Below are 22,906 nucleotides of genomic sequence, written 5' to 3'. Positions count from 1 at the left end.
ACACACACTCTCTGTACACTCTGAAATGATTATTTTTGCGGCATTCGAATGAGACAATTTTTAATGAAAATTATTTATCAATTTGAAGGGCATTGAACGGGCTTCACAGCACCCGGATACCCCCACCCACAAAGAGAGCGAAAGAGAAGAAACTCGATCAAAATATATCGAAAAAAAAAAAAACAAAAATAAAATTCACAAAATCCACCAAATTCCATTTTCGAAATTCGTTCGACTCGAAACATAAATCGACACACACCCACACACACACACAGCCAAAATGTAGCCTTTAGCTTAGCGGCTCACTGCAACGAACATTTTTCCAGCTCTTGTTATTCTGCTCCTCTCTCATCTAAATGCAACAAAAACTCCAATCCAAAAATCCACAACAATTAGCCACAACTATTCACAGCTGAGCAAGGGCACACGTTCCACTTTCACGTACTCTCGGCACTCTCGTGCTCGTATTGAAAGCAAATTAGTCACACAATTTTCTCAGATTTTCTCCACTGCACTCTTGAAACCACAACCCACAGCAGGCAGCAGGCACCGGGCAGTGTCACAGTCGGAGAGAAATATGCTAATGTTTGGCCAAGTTGAGCCGTAGATAAACAGACGAAAGATTTATTCTCCGAATTCCATGGGGATGAATGCGAAAACTTTTCAACTCTGCCACTGGCCACTGCCATCCGGACAATCAGCTAGTGACGGATTGATGGCAGTACTTTCCCTCTGACTTTGACTCTGCCAAAAGTTTGCCACCAATGCAAATTCCTGTAGGATAAGCAAATTGTATTCCAATCAAATAAGCAAACGAGGCAATCCAATCCAGCACCAGCAAAAACACCAAACCAAACCACCCCAACACCAACACTCATCACTTTTTCATACTCTGTTGAAATTTCTCCTTTTCATTTTCATTTCGGAATTTTGTGTGTAATAATATATTGTGTAATAATTTGCATGCCGCTCGCTCTCGCTGGCATTTTATTTCTCATTTTTCACTGTCTCCTCTGTGTCGCTGGGAGACACTTGCAGCTGTAGCAATGCAAACTTTGATGAAGCCAACTAACGTGGGCAAACTCAACCTCCTCAAGCTCGAGCTTCAACTTCAACCTAAAACCTAAAACCTCAACCTCAAACAGCTTACTTTCCATAATTTCAAGCACGCCTAAGCCTAGCAAACTAACTTTCTTCGGGCGGCCAGAGAGTGGGAGTTCCAGCGATTGTTGCCTGCCGCTTGATAGCGCAGCTCAAGCCGAGCAAAAACTAAGAAAAACCGCAAGGATAATAAAGTGGAAATGCCGACGCTGTGGCCGGGATAAGAATGCGATGTGGGGGATGGGCATGGGGGCGTCAAAGTCACGCGGAGAATGCACTGCAAAAGTTCTTACTGTCTATGTGGAAGTGTGTGTGTGTGTGTGTGTGTGGCAGATAACGTCCTCCTGCTGTCCTCCTGCATAGCTGCCTTTTTTTGTGCGCAAGTTAAAAGTTTTACAAGCAATTTTAATGCCAAACAAAGTTATAAGTACTGCAAAAAAGTATGTTTATGTTTTGTCGCGATAAAAATGCGCACACACACACGGTCGCACACACACACACATTCGCCATCGAGAATGGGAAAAATGGAAAAGCAAAAGAAGCAAAAGAAAAACATTAAATGGCCGAATTAAAGGGATTAACATGGCTTTAGCTTTTAATTTATGCCCTCGTATATCTCGCATTCTCTCTGTCTCTCGGGCATTACATGCTGGTGCTGGACCATAAAACGGGATGAAAATGGCACAGAAATTTCTGTGCGCTATTCATTAAATGTTGCCTACTTTTGTGCGCGCGCTCTTTAAAGCGAAAGAAAATGCTTGCAGAGGGAGAGAGTCGAGCAGAGGCGTCAGCGTCTGGCGTTGCCTTAGTTGCAATCTAAATTAATTGCTACTGAATAAATTAAGCGGAAAAATGTTTGCCGAGCCAACTTATGACGCTTCTGCGAGTGCGAATATTAATTTTGGCCCCCAACGACCAAGGGACCAGAGAGAGCAAGGGACCAGGACCTCGTTTGTTGCCTGTCTGTCTCTCTGTCTGTCTATCTGTCTGTGTCTCTCTCTCTCTGTCTCTGTCTGTCCCTGAATGTGCCACGACGAAGTCCCTTTGCTCCGCCTCGTGTGCCACGGATGCCAAAGCAAATTATTTCATACGTCAGCCTAGGAAATTATTAAAACGTCTATAAGTTTTAATAAGCGAGAGAGGCGTAGGCGTAGCTGCCTATATATCGTTGCCAGACGGCAGGCAGCAGCAGGCCCCCGTCTAATTACGAAAATAAATCGATTAACTCTCAGGGCTCAGGGCTCGGGGATAACATGGCGTATGAGCAATTTTCTTACCAATTATTTATGTATACGCAATTATCTCGCTGTCGCCAGAGAGGCAACGGAAGAGAGAGCGCAAAGACAGCAAAGAATCCTTTTGATTTTTTTGCCAGCAAGTGTTAATGCTTGGCCGGGTTTTGGCCAACTTCTGGTCATGCGAAAGAATTCGAATCGAAAATGCATTCGGTTCAATGCATTCGTTTTATTTTGCCCCCGCCCCTCTGGCATGTGGCATGTGTGGAGCGTATAAAATAAACAAAGGACCCGCCGGAGGAAGCCAGAGGCGAGGCGGGGAGGGTTTGCCTTTTTTTGAGGATTGGGGGCGAGTGCAGGTTAACCCCAATTTTTGCTCCTCGCCTCAACAAAAAAATATTTTTTACATGCACAACAAATTTTTTGTACATTTTTTTTTTGTATCTGCACAAGCTAGAATTTCAAATGTATCTCTCGCTCTCGGTTGGCCCCGTCGTTGTTTTAGTTGCTGCCACACACACCACACACACAGCACACACACAGCAGATACACACAGCTACAGATGATTTATTGTTGCCAGCGTGTCCCTGGCACACTCGCTCGCTGTGTGTGTGCCTTTGGGGGCTGTTGATGAGCATGCAAACTGCTCGGCAGGCAGCGGGCTTGTGTTGACAGTGAAAATGTGTGGCCATGTCTGTGTGTGTGTGTGTGCTGTGCGTGTGTGTGTTTACCATGCGGCAGCGCAATTTCTTCACGTTAACGTGATGAGTTTTTGTTTTGACTGTTTGTAGATTTTACTTCGCTCCACAGACAGAGACAGAGACACAGACGGAGACGGAGTCGCAGTTATGTCATTGTCTAACTGTACATGTAACTGTGTGTGTATGTATGTTCCGTGTGTGTGTGTGTTTTTTATGTGTCGCAACTCAATTTATTTCTGACAGTTGTTTAGTTGTTTGTGCGCTCCAACAGAAACTTGAATTTCCGATTAGCGTACGCAAAGTTTTTCGCCTTTTTTTGTCGTGCCTTAGCACCTGCATGTCACGTAGTAAATATGTAGCAAAATGTAGAATACATAGAACATAAATAACGCATGCTGCCGCAACTGTTTTTTGTACAAAAATAAACATTCGCTTCATGTCCGTTCAGCCCTCAAAAGAACTCACAAACTTAGCAACAAAAAACTATCTATAAACCCATGTAATCCCTCCTGTAACCTGTCCCCCCACTCCCCATTTGTGTACGAGTGTAAATTCAGACTCCGTTTCGTATCGTATGTACAGAATATGCCATTTAGCACCCATGCATAACGTTACAAGTCGAAGATCGAATCAAAAATCTGCAACGCGAATCACAACCAAACAGATCACGACTAATGTCTCGCTTTTTTTTATTCCTAAACCCACCGAATATATAGGGCTCCGATCTGCCCATATACATCTGGTATGAGAGCTATCCGGAGCACATCGAGGAGGGCTACAAGGGACGCGTGTCGCGCGTCTCACAGGACTCGCCGTTCGGCAGCGCCTCGCTCAATCTGACCAACATCAGGGAGTCGGATCAGGGCTGGTATGAGTGCAAGGTCGTCTTCCTGAATCGCGATCCCAAGCAGCACAAGAACGGTACATGGTTCCACTTAGACGTACATGCACCGCCGCGCTTTAGTGTTACGCCCGAGGATATAATATACGTTAATTTAGGTGAGTAAATAATGTGCAGGAAGCCCCAACCCAACCTCCTCCTATAAATTACATTCACTTCTCATATTTGCTGCGCTGTCAACGTGCCACAGATTAAGTGGCAGCCACCTCTGCCGCCTATTGCTGCTCCTTTTTCCTTTTTCCTTTCCTTTTTTTGACTGTGTCAAATGGCCGGCAATTTGTTGCAGCGCCCCGAATGAGTTTGTCACCTTGGAAATGAACTACAGTGCCGCCCGACCTCTCCACATGCGTCGTAAAAAGTGTGCCATACTTTCCTTTCCTTTGCCTTTCCTTTGCCTTTCTTCCCCAAGGAGTTATGTGTCCGCCATTTGTCATCTTCTGAATGGGCAAGGTCCGAGCGTAGACCGAAGAGGGGGCAAAAATCGATAAGCTCTTTATGTTCGCAATCGCATCAAATCAAATTTCCGTCGCTTAATCAAAAGTTAAAATGTTTACAAGTCTGAGCCCCTCGAAAGCGAAACAAAAGCCGTTTGCCGGAAATGCGTTGCGTTGAGAGAAAATGCGGCGCTGCAGCCGCATAAATCAGACACAAAACGGGGAGGCGCAGTGAGGCGGCACAAAGTATGACTGCGAAGGACGAGGACGAGCTGCAACAAAGAGCTGCCATTGTCTGTCTGCTGCAAATGGTGATGGTGCAGCCAGCTAACAGAAACAAAAGCCACAGTTTTAAACGGAAGATGGTCCCCCACCCTGGTCATTACACCCCCCTTTTCCACACACACAGACACACATTTTCGCATCAAATGAAACCAAAAAGCGTAACAATTGCCACCACTTACCTTATTAATTTCTCTCGTTCTCGTTCCTTCTCTCTGGCTTTCTGTGTCATTTCCTCTTGCAGGTGATTCAATTATACTCAATTGCCAGGCTGATGGCACACCGACCCCGGAAATACTTTGGTACAAGGATGCCAATCCCGTTGATCCCTCGCCCACGGTGGGCATCTTCAATGACGGCACCGAGCTACGGATCTCGACCATACGGCACGAGGATATCGGGGAATACACTTGCATTGCACGCAATGGTGAGGGGCAAGTCTCCCATACGGCCCGTGTTATAATCGCGGGCGGCGCTGTAATCATGGTAAAAACCTAAAAATACAAATCAATTAACTTTGAGAATAACATAAACGAAAAGATCGGAATGTAAATTTAAATTTAAATTGCAAATTCGTATGCCAAAAGGCGGGGGCAGGGACTGGGTTCAAGCGTTTATCAAATCATTGGCCAACAAAAGTCTTCTCGGGGTCTCGCGCGCTCTCTCGCTAATAGTTTTCTTTGTATGTATATTCTTTCCACTGCCCAAATCCTTGATCTAAAATAAAGGATAATGCCGCGAACGACAAGAGCGCACGCACCAAGTCCACCAAGTCCCCCCAGGCGAATGCCATCAATGAGAAATTTGCCATAAGAGTAAGTGTTGAACTCTAATTCCTATTCCGACTCTCCACTCATCCTCTCTGTTTGCATTCCGCATTCTGCATTCTGCATTCCGCATTTACTGCATTTATAATCAATGTTCAACGCTTTTTCCATTCAACCGCTAGCCAAAGACTCTGCCGCTGCAGTCCATCTCTTCAGACCAAATTGAAAGCAAACTAATCACTCTAAAGGCTCTAAAGAGCTTCAGAAATCACCAGACCAAACCATGTCCAGGATGTGAAGTGCCTCAGTCAGTGGCACTACCCATCCCCAGACCCATTGCTGTTTGCTGTATTCTGATTTCTAGAGCCGCAACCCAAAAACGCGGTTAAGCCCGCGCACAGGCCAACAAAAAAAATTGTAACGAGCGTAAAAGTTTTTTGTGGGCACTAAAACGCAGTGGCTGGATGCAGCTACAACGCGAAAAAACCAGAGAGTCAGTCAGTGCCCTGAACAGAACGGCATGCGGAATAGTTTAGAGCAGCAGCAGCAGCAGGAGCTCAGCAGTTGGAGCTGCTTGTACTCGTGCTCCGTACTCCTGCAGGCATACACTTGACTTGGTCATTCGCCTGGCCTGGGTCTGGGCTTGGCATTCCCATTCCCGCTTACAACATGCCACTCTACCTTCACACACACTCTTCACTCTTTCCTGCCTCCTCCTCGTGCATGTGTGTGGGAGCACACGAAACCATAGCATACTTTTGTGCGCGCCTCGCTAATGCATTTGCATTTCGGTTTGCTCACAGTTTGCCCTTAGCTCTGGCACTCCCACTCATATGCCTGCCTGCCTAGCTTGCACTTTGACCTTTCATGACCTATTGGAGCAGGGAGCTTGCTTAAAGGCAGACCCAGACCCAGTCAAACTTCAATTACTGCAATTGCCACATTTTGTGTTGCAATTTTCGCATAAATATTGCAATAACATTTATCTGTAGATAACTGTGGCCACACTGGCTGAGTGGACACACACACACAGCAATTCGACTGGGGTTTCCGAATCAATTTATGAGCCTATGCCGGGAGTCAGTCGACCCACATCAGAGAGCCAAATGCTTTGCCATAACTAAGACTAATTCAACTGAAACATTCTGCAAGCAAATTGCCCAAAAGCAAAAGCAAATGTGCCCATTAAATAACCCCAAAACGACGTACAACAGGCAGAGCAGAGCAGAGCAGAGCAGAGAAATGCACTCATGCAATTACCCAGAGCTCAGAGCTCAGAGTCAGGACGAATCGAATGGCAGAAGGGGGCCGAAGAGGGTTCTCCCTTAATGTTCGCTTTTGACATTTGACTGACAACTTGTCAATGGCAGTCAGCGGGTGTGCAGTGGGGTAAAATCATTTCATAGTTGTGTGACAGCACAAAATGTTATTTCTCATGAGTCGCAAGCGAGAGAGAGAGAGAGAGAATATCGATGACGGCGACAGCCAAAAATTAGCTGTCAAGCTCCAGGATTCTCCTACCATTTAGGATTTAGTTTTGGGTTGGAGAGTTTAAGTTACAGTCCACAAAAAACAGTCCACAAAAGAGAATACAGTCAACCGTCATAAGTTTTGTGCCCTTCTCATGCCACAGCGAAGATTTGTCTCAAGGGAAAATCTCTCTCTTTTCTCTCTTTTCCCCTCTGTCTGACAGGTGCCACCAACCAACCAAACGAAGCTCGAGGGCGAAAAAGTGATATTCTCATGCGAGGCTAAGGCGATGCCCGGCAATGTGACCGTCCGCTGGTTCCGCGAGGGCTCACCGGTGCGCGAGGTCGCCTCGCTGGAGACACGTGTGACCATACGCAAGGACGGCTCCCTCATCATCAATCCCATCAAGCCGGACGACTCGGGCCAGTATCTGTGCGAGGTGACCAACGGCATTGGGGATCCGCAGAGTGCCTCCGCCTATCTCAGCGTTGAATGTGAGTGAAAGTCCAGCTTGAGCGATTCAGCCAATCATTTCCTCCCTCCTCCATCCCCCTGCAGATCCAGCAAAGGTCACATTCACGCCCACGGTGCAATATCTGCCCTTCCGACTGGCTGGCGTCGTTCAGTGCTACATCAAGTCGAGTCCCCAGCTGCAGTATGTGACCTGGACGAAGGACAAGCGCCTGCTGGAGCCCTACCAGATGAAGGACATTGTGGTGATGGCCAACGGGTCGCTGCTGTTCACGCGCGTCAATGAGGAGCATCAGGGCCAGTACTCCTGCACGCCCTACAATGCCCAGGGCACGCACGGCGCCTCCGGCTTCATGGACGTGCTGGTCCGCAAGCCGCCGGCCTTCACTGTCGAGCCCGAGACGCTCTATCAGCGCAAGGTCGGCGACAGCGTCGAGATGCACTGCGACGCCGTCGAGGCGGAGGGCACCGAGCGGCCCACCATCAAGTGGCAGCGCCAGGAGGGCGAGCAGCTGGCCGACTCCCAGCGCAATCGCATCAAAATCTCCGGCGGCAACATGACCATCGAGAATCTGCGACGCGAGGACTTCGGCTACTACCAGTGCGTCGTCTCCAATGAGGTGGCCACGCTGATGGCCGTCACGCAGCTGGTGATCGAGGGCACACAGCCCCACGCGCCCTACAACATCACCGGCAAGGCCACCGAGTCCTCCATCACGCTGCAGTGGCTGCCCGGCTACAGCGGCGGCTCCGAGTACAAGCAGGACTACACGATCTGGTTCCGCGAGGCGGGTGTCAACGATTGGCAGACCATTTCGGTGACCCCCTCCGGCAGCACCCAGGTGACCATCAATGGCCTGGCCTCCGGCACCACCTACGAGTTCCAGGTGGTCGGCCGCAACGTGCTCGGCGACGGGATGATGAGTAAAGTGATGACAGTGCGCACCTTGGGTGAGTGTTTCCTTGTTCCTTGTTGCTCCTTTTGCCTTTGGTTTCCTGTTTTCTGTTTGCTTTGGCTATTGTTTTGGGTTGCTCCTCCTTTTGGGTTACTTTACAGCATCGTTTGCACATTAATCTATCATGGAAAAACCTTTTGCACAAAGGGCAGACTCGACGCAGTCTGCTCTCTACTTTGGATTGGCTCTAACATAACGCTCTTCTTGTTTGTTCTCTCTCTCGTTTTCTTCTCTTTTTTCTCACAATCGCCATCGATGTTCAACCAACCAAAACAACCAACAACCAACCAAAAACCGCTACTCGATCTATAACTTTCTCATACTAAATCATGCGCCGCCAAATGCCAACAAACTCTCTCTCTCTCTCTCTCTCTCTCCACATCGACAATCTCTCTCTCTCTATCTCTCTCTCACTATTCGCGCGCTCATTGAATTTTGAATTTTTCTTGCTGACGTTTTTGGATGGCGGCCACCATTGAAAAATTCAAATTCAATTCAAATAGAAGACGCTCCGGCAGCGCCACGTAATGTCAAGGCTGCAACACAACCGCCCGACTCATTCTTTCAGCTAATGCCAGACGAAGCTGGTAAGAGAATTCAACCAAACAAAAAACAAACCCAACAAACCAAAACCAAAACCAATTCCAACCAAAACCAAAAACCCAACAAACCAAAATCCTTAGTCAAGCACATAAAAGCGATTCCGATTGCGAATGCGTAATGTAAATAAGAAACAAAACCAACAGGGGGGAAACTCAGCCACAAATAACAAGGATTACAGAACGATGAATGAACTGAATGATGAATGATTCTGAAGGAGCAGCGCACCACAAGAGTGGGCATTCATTTGCGTAGTGTAGTGCAGAGCCTAGTGCTTGTCTTTGTGTACTCAACTGCCAAGTGGAGTGCCCAAATTTACGCAGAAATAAGCAGCAAATATTTAAGGCTAGGCCAGAGACACAACCCACAAAGAAAATGGTGTTCAATATTAATTTTCGGGGCAACAATTAAATATGCAAAGCAATTAAGCAACGCACGAGATCTGCCCTCAATCTGCGCTCTACTCCCCGGCTTTATTGGCTGCCAAAGCACGCCCCAAATTCGCGCCATTTCCCACGGGGCATAATTTCTGGCACATGGAGTGGCATGGAGCGGAGGCTTGTCCGTACGCTGAATATTACATTTCAAGCCGTAATGCTGCATCTATGTGTGCGCGTAATTAAAACAGTTTGTCCCACATTTAATTATTTAAATTAATTGAACTGTTTTTACAACTGTGCCCCCACCCGACACAGCCATGGCGCTGCCTTTCGTGTCTTGCAGGTCGTGCGGTCGATATGACAACGCCCCACGACCCACACCAGGCTACATGGCCCCCTGGGTGAGGGTGGGTGGTGGTGTAATTTAAACAACCATATTACCAAATGCCGAGGCACATTTAACAAGGACATACCCCATGTCCCCCTACCACTCCTCTCTGTTCGTGGGCCGCCCATTGCGGGCGCTGTAGGTGCGGCAATTTGAATGCCTTTGTCGACGTTTGCCGCGTGTTTTTCCAACCGCTTTGCGATAATAGTTAATTTTATACTCCCCCCCCAGCTGCTCCAGCCCTTGGTCTGTAGTTTATGCCCTACAATCCCCCTTCAGCCCCCCTCCCGCTGTATGTACACACACACGAAGACGCATACAAATGTTTTCCCCCCATTTAGCGTATTTAATTTACTTGCATTAGTATCTGTGTGTGTGCTTATGGGTGTGTATGTGTGTGTAGCATATGTGTGTGTGTGTGTGTGTAACAGTGCGTATACGTGTTTTGGCGCACGCGTATGTTCAAAAAATAAGCAAGAAACAGCAGCAGAAGCAACAAAATAACACACAAAAAACACCAAAAACAAAAAGAAAAACAACAACGAAAAAACGTAGGAGCCAACGTGTAGTAGGAAAAGCTGTAGGAAACTCTGGCGGTGGCAACTCTGGCGGCAACAATGTGCGCTGTGTTGTGTAATGCAACCCTGGATTTCGTGTACGTGTGTACCTTTTTTTTGGCGCTTGTAACGAAACACCTTCAGCAAAACCCAACAACAACAACAACAACAACCATCATCCGCCAAAAACGCAAACGCCCGCCCCCTGCCACCACCCCATTCAGATTCAGATTCAGTTTCAGCAGCCACCAGCCACCCCCACCCCACTACTCTACAGGCACCCCACCCCAATGCAGCGCCTCATACTCATACACACACACTAACACAACACAACACAACACAACTAGCAGCAGCAGAAATTGTATTTCTTTTTTGGCTTTTATTTTGGTTCTTTTTTTTACTTTCTTGTAATATTTTTTCTCTTACTTTTGTTGTTGTTTAAATCGTGCATAAAACATCAACGGTAAACCATTTGCCACACCCACCCATACCCTCCTGCCACGCGGCAGGACGTGCGTGTGTGTGTCCGTGCCGCATTTGTTTATGTCAAGCAATTTTCATACGCCATGTAGACCCTGACGCTGCTGCCACTGCTGCTGGTAGCGCTTGTTGTTTTATCCTTGCGCCGCAGCGCTTAAAAATTAATAACAACAATGCGAGGCAGCAGCAGCAGCAGCAGCGCTACTTGCACGGTTGCAAATTTCCGCCACTGACATTCGACAAAATAAAGCAAGCGACTGCTGCTCGACTGTGGGATATCCAGCAGCAGCAGGCAAATGCATGTCAAGGCTGATTACGCTCGACAAACACACTCACTCACATGCACGTTGAGTATTTATGAATATTCAATGCATTTCACTGTCATAATTTGCAGCTGCAGCTCGTGGCTTATGTGCCTCCCGCTTGAAGGTTGGAGCTCTGTTCTCAATCTTTGATTTGCGTTTCCATCAAGGAAAACCAATTGACGGCTGCAGCTTGAGTGATTGCATTCGCTCTCCTCCTGCCATAAGGTGTGGCCTGACCTTTGGCATTTTCCTCCCTGGCGTTGTTTTTCGTAGTTTGTATTTCGGTTCTTGGTTTGCACTCTCTATTATTGCACTTTTTTCCCTCCTCCTCATTTCGGGCTGCACTTTTTCACACATTTTCTCACTTTAATTTAAAAAAAAACATTTTTTATCGATTTGTTTGTTGTGGATTTTTGATTTGTGATTTGTTGTTTTGTGTGTTTTCTGTTTCCATTTTTATTTGCAGACCTCTTAGCATATTTTGACATTTTCTTTCACACCGATTCGCGGGGCAAGCTAGTTTATTCGCCACCCAGATTGAGAGTGAAAGGTACTCGTATCACATCAAATATCAAATATCAGATTATACCCTGCCCAATATTTTTTACAGTGCCAGTGCCAGTGCCAGTCCAGCCCCAACCCCTGCCTTGGCCAGCATGTTGCAAGTCGCTCTTAAGTAATGTCTCTGTCTTGCGACACAGCCTGTAATGCCACAATTCCTGCAGCTGCAAAATTTACTGCCTCTGCGGGTGCCACACCTACCGAGTGCCAGTGCTGCCACTGCTGCAGTCATAAATAACATTTAACCGTGCGGCGCCTCGCCTCACAGGGTCGTGTCTACCCTTGACATTTTTACAGTGTCTCCCGTCCGTCTGTCTGTCCGTTTGTCCGTCCGTTTGTCTGCCTGTGTCTACCCATCTCATTTAGGCCTTTGCTTGGTCCGTGTTCGTGCGCTTTTGCCTGCCATTCCGCTCTCTCTTGCTCCTCCTTTTGCCATTTTTATGTTTTTTTATGTTTGTCACTTGTCTCGTTTATGTTATGTCAAATCTGCGCACATTTTTTATGCGGGCCAAAAGGGTTGCTCCCCAGCCCACACCCACAGGATACAGCTTCAGTTTCCAGCTATTCGCATAATCAACTTTTGATATATGCAGCAGCGAGTCTCTCTCTCTCTCTCTCTCTCTCTCTCTCTATATGCGCTTTCAAATCTCCCGAGAGAGCTCTTTAAAAGCATTTTTAATTAACATACATACATACATAATGAGCGTGGCATTTTTCGTTAGCGTTTTCATAATAAATGGCTTGCACTTATTGCCAAACATTCCCGCAACCCCCCTCCATCCCACCTCATCTGTTATCGTGCAAGTTTTATTTTTTGGGGGGTAAAACTCCCTAATCTCGTTTCTGCTGTTGTTTCGCTGCGCTTTAAACCCCACAAAATTCTCTCGCATCTGCACCAGCAGCACACACACACAGGCACACACACACACATCGCTTTTTTGCTGTTGAAAATTTCATAAGCGCCATCAGGGAGCCAGCAGCAGGATTGCAGGAATGGAAGGGCAGCAGCAGCTGGGGGGGGTACATTTACATGACATATCGTATTGTGTCTCCAATTTCTCCAAGCAGTTTTAATTTGCATTTGCATGTGCGACATGCCCCCCCGCCCCGCACCAATCCCTGGAGACAGAGCAACCAACCAACCAACCGAGCGAGCGAGCGAACGAACGACCTACCGGCAGTTAATTGCATCGAGCACGAGTTCTCACAAATCACCAGCCAGCGGCGAGGAGCAGCCCAAGAGAGGATTCACTGAGAATTCAGGTTATCCATGGCCTAGGCCCGCATGGGGCCGTATCTGGCCAAGGCCTAGCCAGTGTCTGTCCGTGTTAGTCCTTCCTGTTCCGTTGTTGCTGCTGTTGCTGTTGCATGGACATGTTGTAGCTGCTCGTATATTTTTATAATTTTTCCGTTTTTGAGGGGAGGATGGGGAGACTGACACAAAGTATTCAAATACGAACAAAAAATGGCAAAGTTTTATGTGTGTATGCTAATTAAAATGTGTTTTTGTCAATCCCTTTTCGTGCAATGGAAAACCCATTCCCATTCCCATTCCTCGTACCCATTCCTCCCTCCATCATGAATAAATGCATGGTGCAAAAAGCAAGCAAACAGCAATGGCAAAAAGGGTTCGCAAGAGTTGCAAAAAGCCAAATGGAAATTTCATAAAGCTTTTAAGCGAAACGCAAAAAAAAAAGCGAAATAAATAAAAAGAAATCTAAAACAAAGCGGAGAAGATCCTGCGGAATAAGCCGACACTGGCAGCACCCTTTGGGATAATGTTTTTAGAATGGTTTTAAGGAGCTATTAGATTTCTATGAGAGACATAAATTAGTGCGCGCTGCATGCTGCTCAGCCAAGTGAATGTACCCTTTGTTTTGTGCAGAGGAAAACCCAAACCCCAACCCAAACCCAAAGGCAAAGGCAAAGTGCCGAAAAGGTAATAAAAGGGCAGCGCGCGGACTACGCGGAAAATCCCCGAGCGTAAATAAACAAAGCATAAAAATGAAATGCAAATAAATCAAAAAATAATTCAAACGATTTAGCGCTCCCCCACACCCAGCGACAGGTGGGATGTTGGATTTGAAATTAAAAATAGGTGCAGAAGGGAGAAGGAAAATCCCACCAACACTTCCACTTCCTGTTAAAAACTAATAGCTTTCTTTTTTTGCCCATTCTTTGTGTTAGGTCCCAAGCCCGGACCGCCCAGGAACGTCTCCGTCACGGAGGTGTCCAATGGATTCCTCATCACGTGGCAGTCGCCGCTGGAGCGGGCGCATATCGTCAAGTTCTACACGATTAAGTACCGCACGGATGCCCAGTGGAAGACATTGAATCGGGGACAAATACGGCCGGAGGAGACGCAGTATTTGGTGAAAAATCTGGTGGGCGGACGCACCTACTACTTCCGCGTGCTGGCCAATTCGGAGAAATCGTACGAGTCCAGCGATGAGGTGAAGTTCCCCGTGCCGGCACGTGTCAAGCATAAAGCTATAACCGCCGGCGTCGTTGGGGGCATCCTGTTTTTTATTGTTGCGATCATTTTATCGGTTTGTGCCGTAAAAATTTGCAATAAACGTAAACGACGAAAACAGGAAAAAGGTAACACTGAGGCCCAAAACCTAAACACACACACTTGAAATGGTTTTTGATCAACATCATTTTGATAATCGATAATTCCGATAAGTGATTAATTAATGATGCTAATGCTAATGATACATACTAACTATAATAGTCGAACCCCTACGACAAATACGCTCTCTGACAGCAGTGCCAAACAGAAGGGTGATGAAAACTGTGTTTTTGTGGTATAAATTATGAGTAAAAACGGAGTAAAAATAGCTAAAACATGAGCAAAATTGATAATATTTATTGCAAGTATTTGCACAACCAGCAACACATTTTGAGACCATCACCATTCCGTTTCTGTGCTGTTTGCTGAAGCGTATTCCGCGTAAAAGTTAAAGTAAATTCGAAAAATTCTCCACAAAATTAATGCCTGTGTCTGAAGAGAGAATATCTTTTGCGTACATATATATTTTCGTTGTAGTTTGTTGCAAGTACAAATTCAGTTGCAAACAATTCGGCAAAAAAACAAAACAAATCTAACAAAAAAGAATTACTGCAAAATTTGCTGTATATAATATTTACATACTAATTGGATTTTTGGTTTTATGTTTGCTATTTGCTTTTTGCATTTTTGATTTCCTTAAATTTGAGTTCTGTTTGGGTCCCACCTCTGTCCCCTACCCCACAATCCAAGACGACTAACCGGCCCCCCCGCCCGTTCAGTGTGTAGAGAAAAGAAAAAGCTAAAAAGATACATTTTCCCCCTACCACCCCACCCCAAGAACTTAGTTCGCAATTGGCCACACATCACCATCAATCCTCGAGTTAAACTTTTATGTTTTGCATTTCATTGCATTATTTATGGTTTCTGTTTCTGGTTTTAATCGTTGGTTTTAATCGTTTGAGTTTCATAACTGACTTCATAGTGCATTTGATTTGTGAAATTCTGAAACGCATGCTAAAACATATAAAACATAGTTGTTGCAACTTTAGTTAAGCATTAAGAAGGATGCCAGCCGCAAGCAGCAAGTCCCCCTGGGTCCGGGTCCCTCCCACTGTCTCTCTTTTTTGAGCGGAAATTGAATATGCCAGGCAGGGCCTTTCCTCATTATTGCATACGATATTTATACGCTGGATAATCGAATCGAATCGAAACGAAACTCCCCACCCGACGCCCCTCCTCGTCTGTCTCTTTCTCTGCCTTTGTCATTGGTTTTTGCTTTTAATCTGTATTTTAAGTGGATTAATTAATGTTGCGTTTTTTTCAATCAATTATTTATGTATTCTTTTCGGAGCCACCACACACTTACACACACAAAAAAAGGAAAGACAGGAAAAAATTGCGCAGCCCCATTAACTCTGAATTATTACGAATGTGCTGTGTACTCGTATATCCTCCCACTATGGAAAACACATTGTTTTTGATTTATTCTTTTGTTCTGTGGCAAATCCACACACACACACACCCAACACACACACAAAAACACACACAACACAACACACAAAGCTGCCACAGTCGAGTGAGAGTGAGAGAGAGCGCAAATTAACGTAAAATCTGATAGAAAATATGAACCACAAAAATACCTTTATCCAAGAATTAAATTAACACAGAAAGTAAAGCATGTTCTTGGCCAACTCGTCGTTGTTTCTGCCCAGGGCTGAGTTCATGCTGGATAAGGGTATTCTTTTAGAGAGAATAAATCAAGCAAATCCTGTATAAATGTCGCACATTTATATAGCGCACAATAATACTGGGCAGACGTTTTTTGTAAACAATTCACGCACAAAGATGGTAAAAAATACGAAGGCCCACAATCCCACGTAGAGAAACAAAGGCCGAAAAAAGACCAACCGAAAGGTGGCCTTAGGCCACACTTCCAAGCATAAAATGATCGCTCCGACAAAAGTCATTGATGATCGGTCTGTCAAGAGTCTGCATTGCCCCTGGGGTGTCCCCGCCACATGGCTGCACGGATGATGCCCCCCAGCACTGTGCAGGCATGCGGCAGGGCACCATCAAAAGTAATGGCTGCAGCAGAGAACCCACCAAAAACCCCCCAAAGACCCCAAAGAAAACAATCAACGACACTGCGCGCAAGGGTAAGTTTTTGTCTAATAATATTACAAAAAAACAAAATCGATGTCGTGTGCAACCACCGCAAAATCCACTGAAGTTAACTGACAAAACAAACAAAACTTAAAAGGTTATTTTCAGACGAGTTCCCCCCAGCCAACCTAATAACTAACCTAATCAATCAATCAATCAAACAATCAATCAACTAGTTCACTATTGTATCCACCATAAACACTGAATCATTCATAAGCCATTCCATACAATTATCTGTTGCCATCTGTTGTGTCCGGCAGCCCCAAAAGTATTCTCAAAAAGCACCCATGAAAGCACTCACTCAAAGCAGCCGCTGCGGCCGTAAACTCATTTCACACACCACACCACACCACAGATTTCATAATTACACCACGAATCACACGAAATCCACAAAGAACAAATTACCAAAAAAATATATAAAAAAACTTATTCACACTTCTCGTTTATCGTTTATCGTTTCTCGTTTTTCGAAGCTCGTTTCTCGTTTCTCTGGTTCATTTTTTGTTGTTTCTGTATCTTGAATCACTTCTTCTTCTGCCTCTTCAGTTTCCTCCTCTGCCGGACAAACTTTTGTCTGGCTCAACTTTTTGTTTCCGCTTCCGTTTTGTCTGTGACGTTTTTGTCGTTCCATAATCAGCGATATTTGGTTCTCGATTTTCATTAAACTTATCCTGCACTCCACTCCACGCCTCGCTGTTCCCTTTTGTTTTCTCTTTTCTCTCTCAGTCTTTCTCTTCTGTTTTCCGTTTGCGGCACAAATTCAATTCGTATCTTGACCATTCTCTCTCAAAAGCCATTTCACGTGTCATTGTTTTTTTTTATCCAACCATTTCGAAGCCATATCCCGAATAAAATACTGCGCCGCGAGAGGAGAGAGAGGGCACATGGCTGTCTGTATATACATATATATCGATGCGTATATATTTATTTGTATATATGTCTATATACTTTTTGCAATTTACATATAGGCGTGTGTGTGTGTGTGTGTGTCCGTTCTGCGAGTGTGTGTTCCCTGCAGTATGTGTGCCGCAGGTTCGACTTCGACACATCAATGGCCTTTCCGCTCTTTGAAATCTCCCGCCCGCCAGCCAGCCAGGGTGCTGCCTCGGGCAGCATTAAGTTTCGATTTAGTTTTAGGCATTAGCTTCTCGTTCCAATTACCGTTTAGCCTCCGCCTCGCTGCTCCACTAATTGGCAACTTCTTGTGTGTTCTGCAACATGTAATTGCCAACGTTTAGCATAATCAAACCGAAACAACTAACTAACTAGCTCCTTAGCTTAGTCACTAGCAACTAAATGGTAACTGGCTCTAACTATTAAATGCTGCTACAAGCTCCCAATAAATGCTGCTCCTAACTGCTGGTAAATGCTTGCCCTTACCCCTAGCTAATAATCTAGTTAAAAATCTCAACTTATTAGCAGACAGACAGACATCGGAGAAGGGCAGCTGTGCATGCAAATGAGTTTCCCACTTCCCCAAGTGGTTGAATCTGCCATGTGTATACCTCGTCTATATGTAGAGTGCACTGTAGTTCAGATATAGAAATATATGTATAAATAAATGTATCTGCTGTTGTATGTGTGTAGAAGTGTCCATTGTGTCCATTGGGTGTTGTGTATTTTATTGAAGAGGATAGGACGGCTCACGCTGCACGCCAAAATTAATTGTAGAAATTATACGTTTACAGAGTTCAACATGGTAGCTTGCAGGATAACGGACGCTCGTAATATTGCAGCCAATGCAGCCAATAATCATCATCATCAACAACATCATTTGCATCACAATCGCAGTACGGGCTCAATTTCCTCTGGTCAAGTGCCTTTAAAAAAGTGAGTATAAAGCGTCCAGCAAACCGCTTCCACAGCACACCCAAGGAGCAAAACTAAATTATGCCCGACGTTGTTGTATCTGTATATCTCTCTCTCTCTGATTGGAATGCACCAATACCCAAACAAAACAAAACGCTCCACCAAATAGCAATACTGAACATTACCGTGATTATGAAAGCGTTTTTATAGTTCCAGGTCCATCCTGTCATAATCAAAATCGTAAGCAAAAATGTTTCTACTCAAAGTTTCACTCTTTGGTTTCAATTTTTCGTTCCGTTTCCCACTTTTGTTCAGCGTTTAATTCACTTGAGTTTTATATCTACCTTTCCATGCATTTTCCTCGCATCTAAAACTCTTTTTATTTCCATCCCCCTCGCAGGTACAAACAAACCCGAATATCAAGTCTAACCGCCATACTGATCGCCATTCTTCACTGGATCTGGCCACCCGATCGCTGCACCAACTGCCACTCCATCTACAGCTCCCCCACAACGCTCGAGGACTGCGACACTGCCACCGGGCGGCGCTCTGTGAGTCGCATTCAGCGCAGTCTCGATGGCCGCTTCGTCTTGGATGTGGATGGCTCCAAGATCGAGGGCTACACGCTGGACAACAACAACATCGATGTGGTGGATGGCGCGCTCTTTGAGCGACGCAACAGCAACGTCTCCCAGAAGTCCTCCAGCGACGATGGCGGCTTCCTCTCGCGGCGCAACTTCATCACAGCGCGTGCCTCGTGGCGGCGTCCCCTGGTGGCATCCTCCAGCCAGCTGAGTCTCCAATCGGCAGCGGATTCGGCACGCGGCTTCCTGCAGGGCCTCGGGGGTCTGCTCAAGATCGGCGGCAAGCCGCAGCACCATCAGCCGGCGCACTTTGAGGAGGCCATCAGTGGGGCTCGCTACCAGAACATCCGCAGCCTGTATGGGAATGCGGACAGGAGTCGCCCGCTGCACATCAACACCATCAGCGGAGCGCTGGGCATGGGCCAGCAGCAGCAGCAGCATCACCATCACCATCTCCTCTCGCCGCAGCACTACACCCCGTCGCGTGTCTCGCGCATCTTCTCCAGCTCGCCGGCCATGAGCCATCTGCAGCATCAGCAGCAGCTGCTGCTCAGCGGCGGCAGTGGCAGCGTCGGCTATCCCACACACTTCAGCGATCTCAGCACCGTTTATCCGCCCAACTCGGCGGAGCGTTCCCACAACAGCGGCGGCGCAGGCAGTCGCTATCGCTACTACTCCCAGGAGCTGCCGTCGCTGAGAACCATCCAGGAGGAGACACGCCGCCAGCAGCAACAGCAGCAGCAGCAGCAGAACCAACAGCAACCACAGCATCCGCTGGAGGAGCACTTTGTGCCGCTGCAGCTGCCGTCGCCGCCATCGTGGCGGAGCTACTACCACGGGCAGCTGCCGTATCACAGCTACAGGCCGCGCACGCGCTGGTATCCGCGCCACTACTCCCGCCTCTTCAGTCGCCAGCAGCACGAGCTGCTCTCCCCGCTGCCCGATCTGAATCTATCGCTGCGCAACGGCGTCGGGGTCAATGCAGGGCTGGAGGCCTCTCCCGAGTCGCGGAGCAGCTCGAGCGGCTTTGGCTCGAAGAACACCTCCAATCATCCGGGCAGCACCAGCGAATGGCGACTGCTGCCGCCGTACCGTGCGCCACCCTCGCCGCCCAAGCACTCGGGCTACTTTGGGACAGGCGGGGGACTGGCTGGCAGTCAGCAGGCCCAAGGACAGACGCCGCATTCCGCCTACTCCTCTTATCCGCGGGCCAACACGCCGCCCTACACCATGGCCCACTGGCTGGAAATGATCTCAAGACTGAACGCGGCCACGGACAGCAATTTGCCCGCGCCCAAAGCGCCCTGCCCCGTGGACGTGGGCAGCGTCGATGGCCACTACGAATTCGACCCGGCCACGCCCACACCGAGCGCCTCAACGCCCACGGGCATGGGTGGTATGCTGCGCGAAGATCTCAATCATCTGCACATCGATACATCGCTCCATCATCATCATTTGCACCATCATCATCACACGCTGGGACCGCTGAGCGGCAGTCTGCTGCACGCCCATGCCCCCACGGGCTACAGCGGCGGAACGGGCAGTTCCCGGAAGCTGCGCACCTTGCCGCTGCCACACCAGCTGCCGGCACGCTATGACAATGTGGAGGTGCGGCTGCAGGCGATGCGAGAGGAGTTCTATGCGTACCGCAAGCGGCAGGCGATGCAACAGGCGGGAGTGCCCGAAATGGAGAGCGTGTGCTGAGTGCCAGCTCCAGTCAAGCATTTAATTAAGTTCCACATGGCATCCACACACACACACACACACAGACACACACATCCGCAACACACCCATGAAATGCGCCTCAATGCTAAAAGCAAAAGCACCGCAAAATTGCGATGCCATCGGATGAGACGGATGAGCGATGGCTGAGGCAGCCGCAAGCAGCATGCATGCCATTGCAATCAACATTCAACCGCATACGTAGCAGATGAGATGATGATACATGATACATGGATACACAGAAAGATAAACGAACATCGGATCAGGCCACACATCTGTCTGTGCACGCGTACTGCCATTTCCCCCCAAAACCCAGCCCCCAACCCCAACCCCCACACACGTTAGAGATTCCTACCCTCAGATATGAAACTTAAAAAGTTACCACAGCAATGAAACAATTAATAGATTTTACGGAAAGGAAAGGGAAGGGAGAGCGAAAATTCCACGCGAGATTTGTAAATAATTTGAAGGGAGCAGCAGATAGAGACAGGAGACAGAGGGAGAGCGAGGGGCATGCAGCAGCTGAGGAGCCGAAAGTTTAAGTATAATATTAAAAACAAAACTATAGCAATTATACAACAACAACAACAAAACATATTATTACAACTCGATAAAGAATAATGAATTGATATTAAACACACAAAAAAAAAAATAAACAACAAATTACAATTTAATATTATTATTATTATTATTTACGAGTGTATTTAGATATTTGAATATTTAACAACACACACACACACACGTACAGATTGATATGTTAAACATTAATAAATTAAAGAACATTTAACACAAAAATCCCAACAATCCCCCACAGCGCGTAAGGCCTAAATTATGTTAAAAAAAAATAAAAAATAAAAACAAGAACACTAAAAGTACGAGTAAAATCAATACGGAAATACGGAATATGCTAGCTGTTAAGCATTTAGTTGTTAAATTTATCGATTATCGATAGCCGGCAGACGATGACACGATGTTAAAAATAAAAAACAAAAACAAAAAACAAAACAAACGATTAAAAACGTATTTAAAAAAGAACAAACCACATATAGAGAAATTGTTTCATAATTAAATTATTTAACGACAAACAGAGAAAACCAAAACAAAAATGAAACGAAAAAAATAAACAGTTTAACGAACGAATTAAATGAAATATAACTGCTGCATATATGTTTACTGTTACACACACACACACAACACACACACCAACACACGATAATTAACTCGAACAAGAATATTTATTAAACGCAAAACACAAAACAAAAACTAAATACCAAAAAAAAAATAATAATAAAAATAAAAAATAAATAAAAGCAAAACGATTCTTTCCGGTACGATATAGTATATCCCACACACACAACACACACCACACACACACACAGCCCAAGACTTGGTCAATTGCGACGCCACTCGACAGTTGAATAAGTTGGTAAGGTGACAAGATACAGATACAGATACAATATCTATAGATACAAGAGAGAGCGAGGGAGAGCGCGAAGAGAGGGCCACAGTTGTGCATAGATCCAGCTGAGTTTCTGTTTGTTTTTTTAGGTACTTGTTAAACGATAAATGATAAATGATTAACGATTAACGATAAATCGATCAAATTGTACGGAATGATGGTTTGACACAACTTGACGCCAAAACACTGCCAGAGCGAGAGAAGCGTAAAGAAGATGTGACACGTGTGTGCATAACGTATGTAAATTACAGAGACAACAAATATACAAAATAATAATATTAATAATAATTATAATAATAATAATAATAATACTAATCATAAAGGTAATACGAATAACGATTTGAGGGGGGTAAAGAGTTCGATAGCGAGAGGGAGAGAGCAAAGCAAATCAAGAAATCAACTACGAAAGAACTACTCGAATGATCTCAAGAATTTCTATATAAATATATGTATTTGTGTGTGTTTGCCCCGACTTTTGTTGATCCAAAAATTACACTGAAACAAATCAAAGTGGGAGCGAGGGATGGTATGGATTGGTATAGGCAGAAAATTGCATTATCGATGAACACTTTTCTTGTACATGTTGAAGGTATTCAAGTAATTAAGTTGATTTTTTGTATTGCATATAGACAGACAAACACACACACACACACAGCAACACACACACACACATTAAAAGGTTTAACTAGAAATGAAAATAAATAAATTAATTAATTGATGCATTAACGAAACGAAAGCACAAGCCGAAATGGCAGCGAAAAGCCAAGTGCGAATCGAGAGAGAGAGAGAGAGTAATTACAGAGAATAAATTGAATTTTAATTGAGATGCAGAGAAGCAGAATAGGCGCAGATGAAGGGACTTCTGGGCACATACGATATATGATTATGTATCTACTGTATGTGCATATATTTATGGATAAAGCAGTTACTGGATTACTGGCATTCAACTGGCATGTATGTACATTAAGAGTAAAGAACAAAAACGAAAACAAAAACTAAGTTAAGTAAAAATCTAACGCTTTAGTCGTCTGTTGCCTTTGATTTTTGGACAAGGTGCGACAGACTGCG

The 22,906-nt window shown here is 45.8% G+C and overlaps 1 protein-coding gene across 8 annotated transcripts in view; it reads left to right on the top strand.

The window, feature by feature from the left end:
- LOC117902273 (protein turtle) overlaps nucleotides 1–22,906 on the top strand; it is a 58,782-nt gene that overhangs the window by 15,544 nt on the left and 20,332 nt on the right. Inside the window, exons 5-14 of one of the 8 annotated variants that reach the window (XM_034813533.1) lie at nucleotides 3,754–4,036; nucleotides 4,899–5,140; nucleotides 5,383–5,469; nucleotides 7,115–7,385; nucleotides 7,450–8,313; nucleotides 8,822–8,905; nucleotides 13,777–14,190; nucleotides 17,953–18,094; nucleotides 18,474–19,017; nucleotides 19,389–19,407. In XM_034813533.1, the coding sequence (XP_034669424.1) occupies nucleotides 3,754–4,036; nucleotides 4,899–5,140; nucleotides 5,383–5,469; nucleotides 7,115–7,385; nucleotides 7,450–8,313; nucleotides 8,822–8,905; nucleotides 13,777–14,190; nucleotides 17,953–18,094; nucleotides 18,474–19,017; nucleotides 19,389–19,407 (2,950 nt within the window). Of the gene's footprint in view, nucleotides 1–3,753; nucleotides 4,037–4,898; nucleotides 5,141–5,382; nucleotides 5,470–7,114; nucleotides 7,386–7,449; nucleotides 8,314–8,821; nucleotides 8,906–11,494; nucleotides 11,579–13,776; nucleotides 14,191–17,935; nucleotides 18,095–18,242; nucleotides 18,314–18,473; nucleotides 22,835–22,906 lie in introns of those variants that run through there. The other 7 variants (XM_034813536.1, XM_034813535.1, XM_034813537.1 and 4 more) reach the window with 7 other exon arrangements.

The sequence above is a fragment of the Drosophila subobscura genome, chromosome U (genome assembly GCF_008121235.1).
Source record: "Drosophila subobscura isolate 14011-0131.10 chromosome U, UCBerk_Dsub_1.0, whole genome shotgun sequence".
In the NCBI taxonomy this organism is placed as follows: Eukaryota; Metazoa; Arthropoda; class Insecta; order Diptera; family Drosophilidae; genus Drosophila; species Drosophila subobscura.
This window is presented reverse-complemented; position numbering and strand designations above follow the sequence as displayed.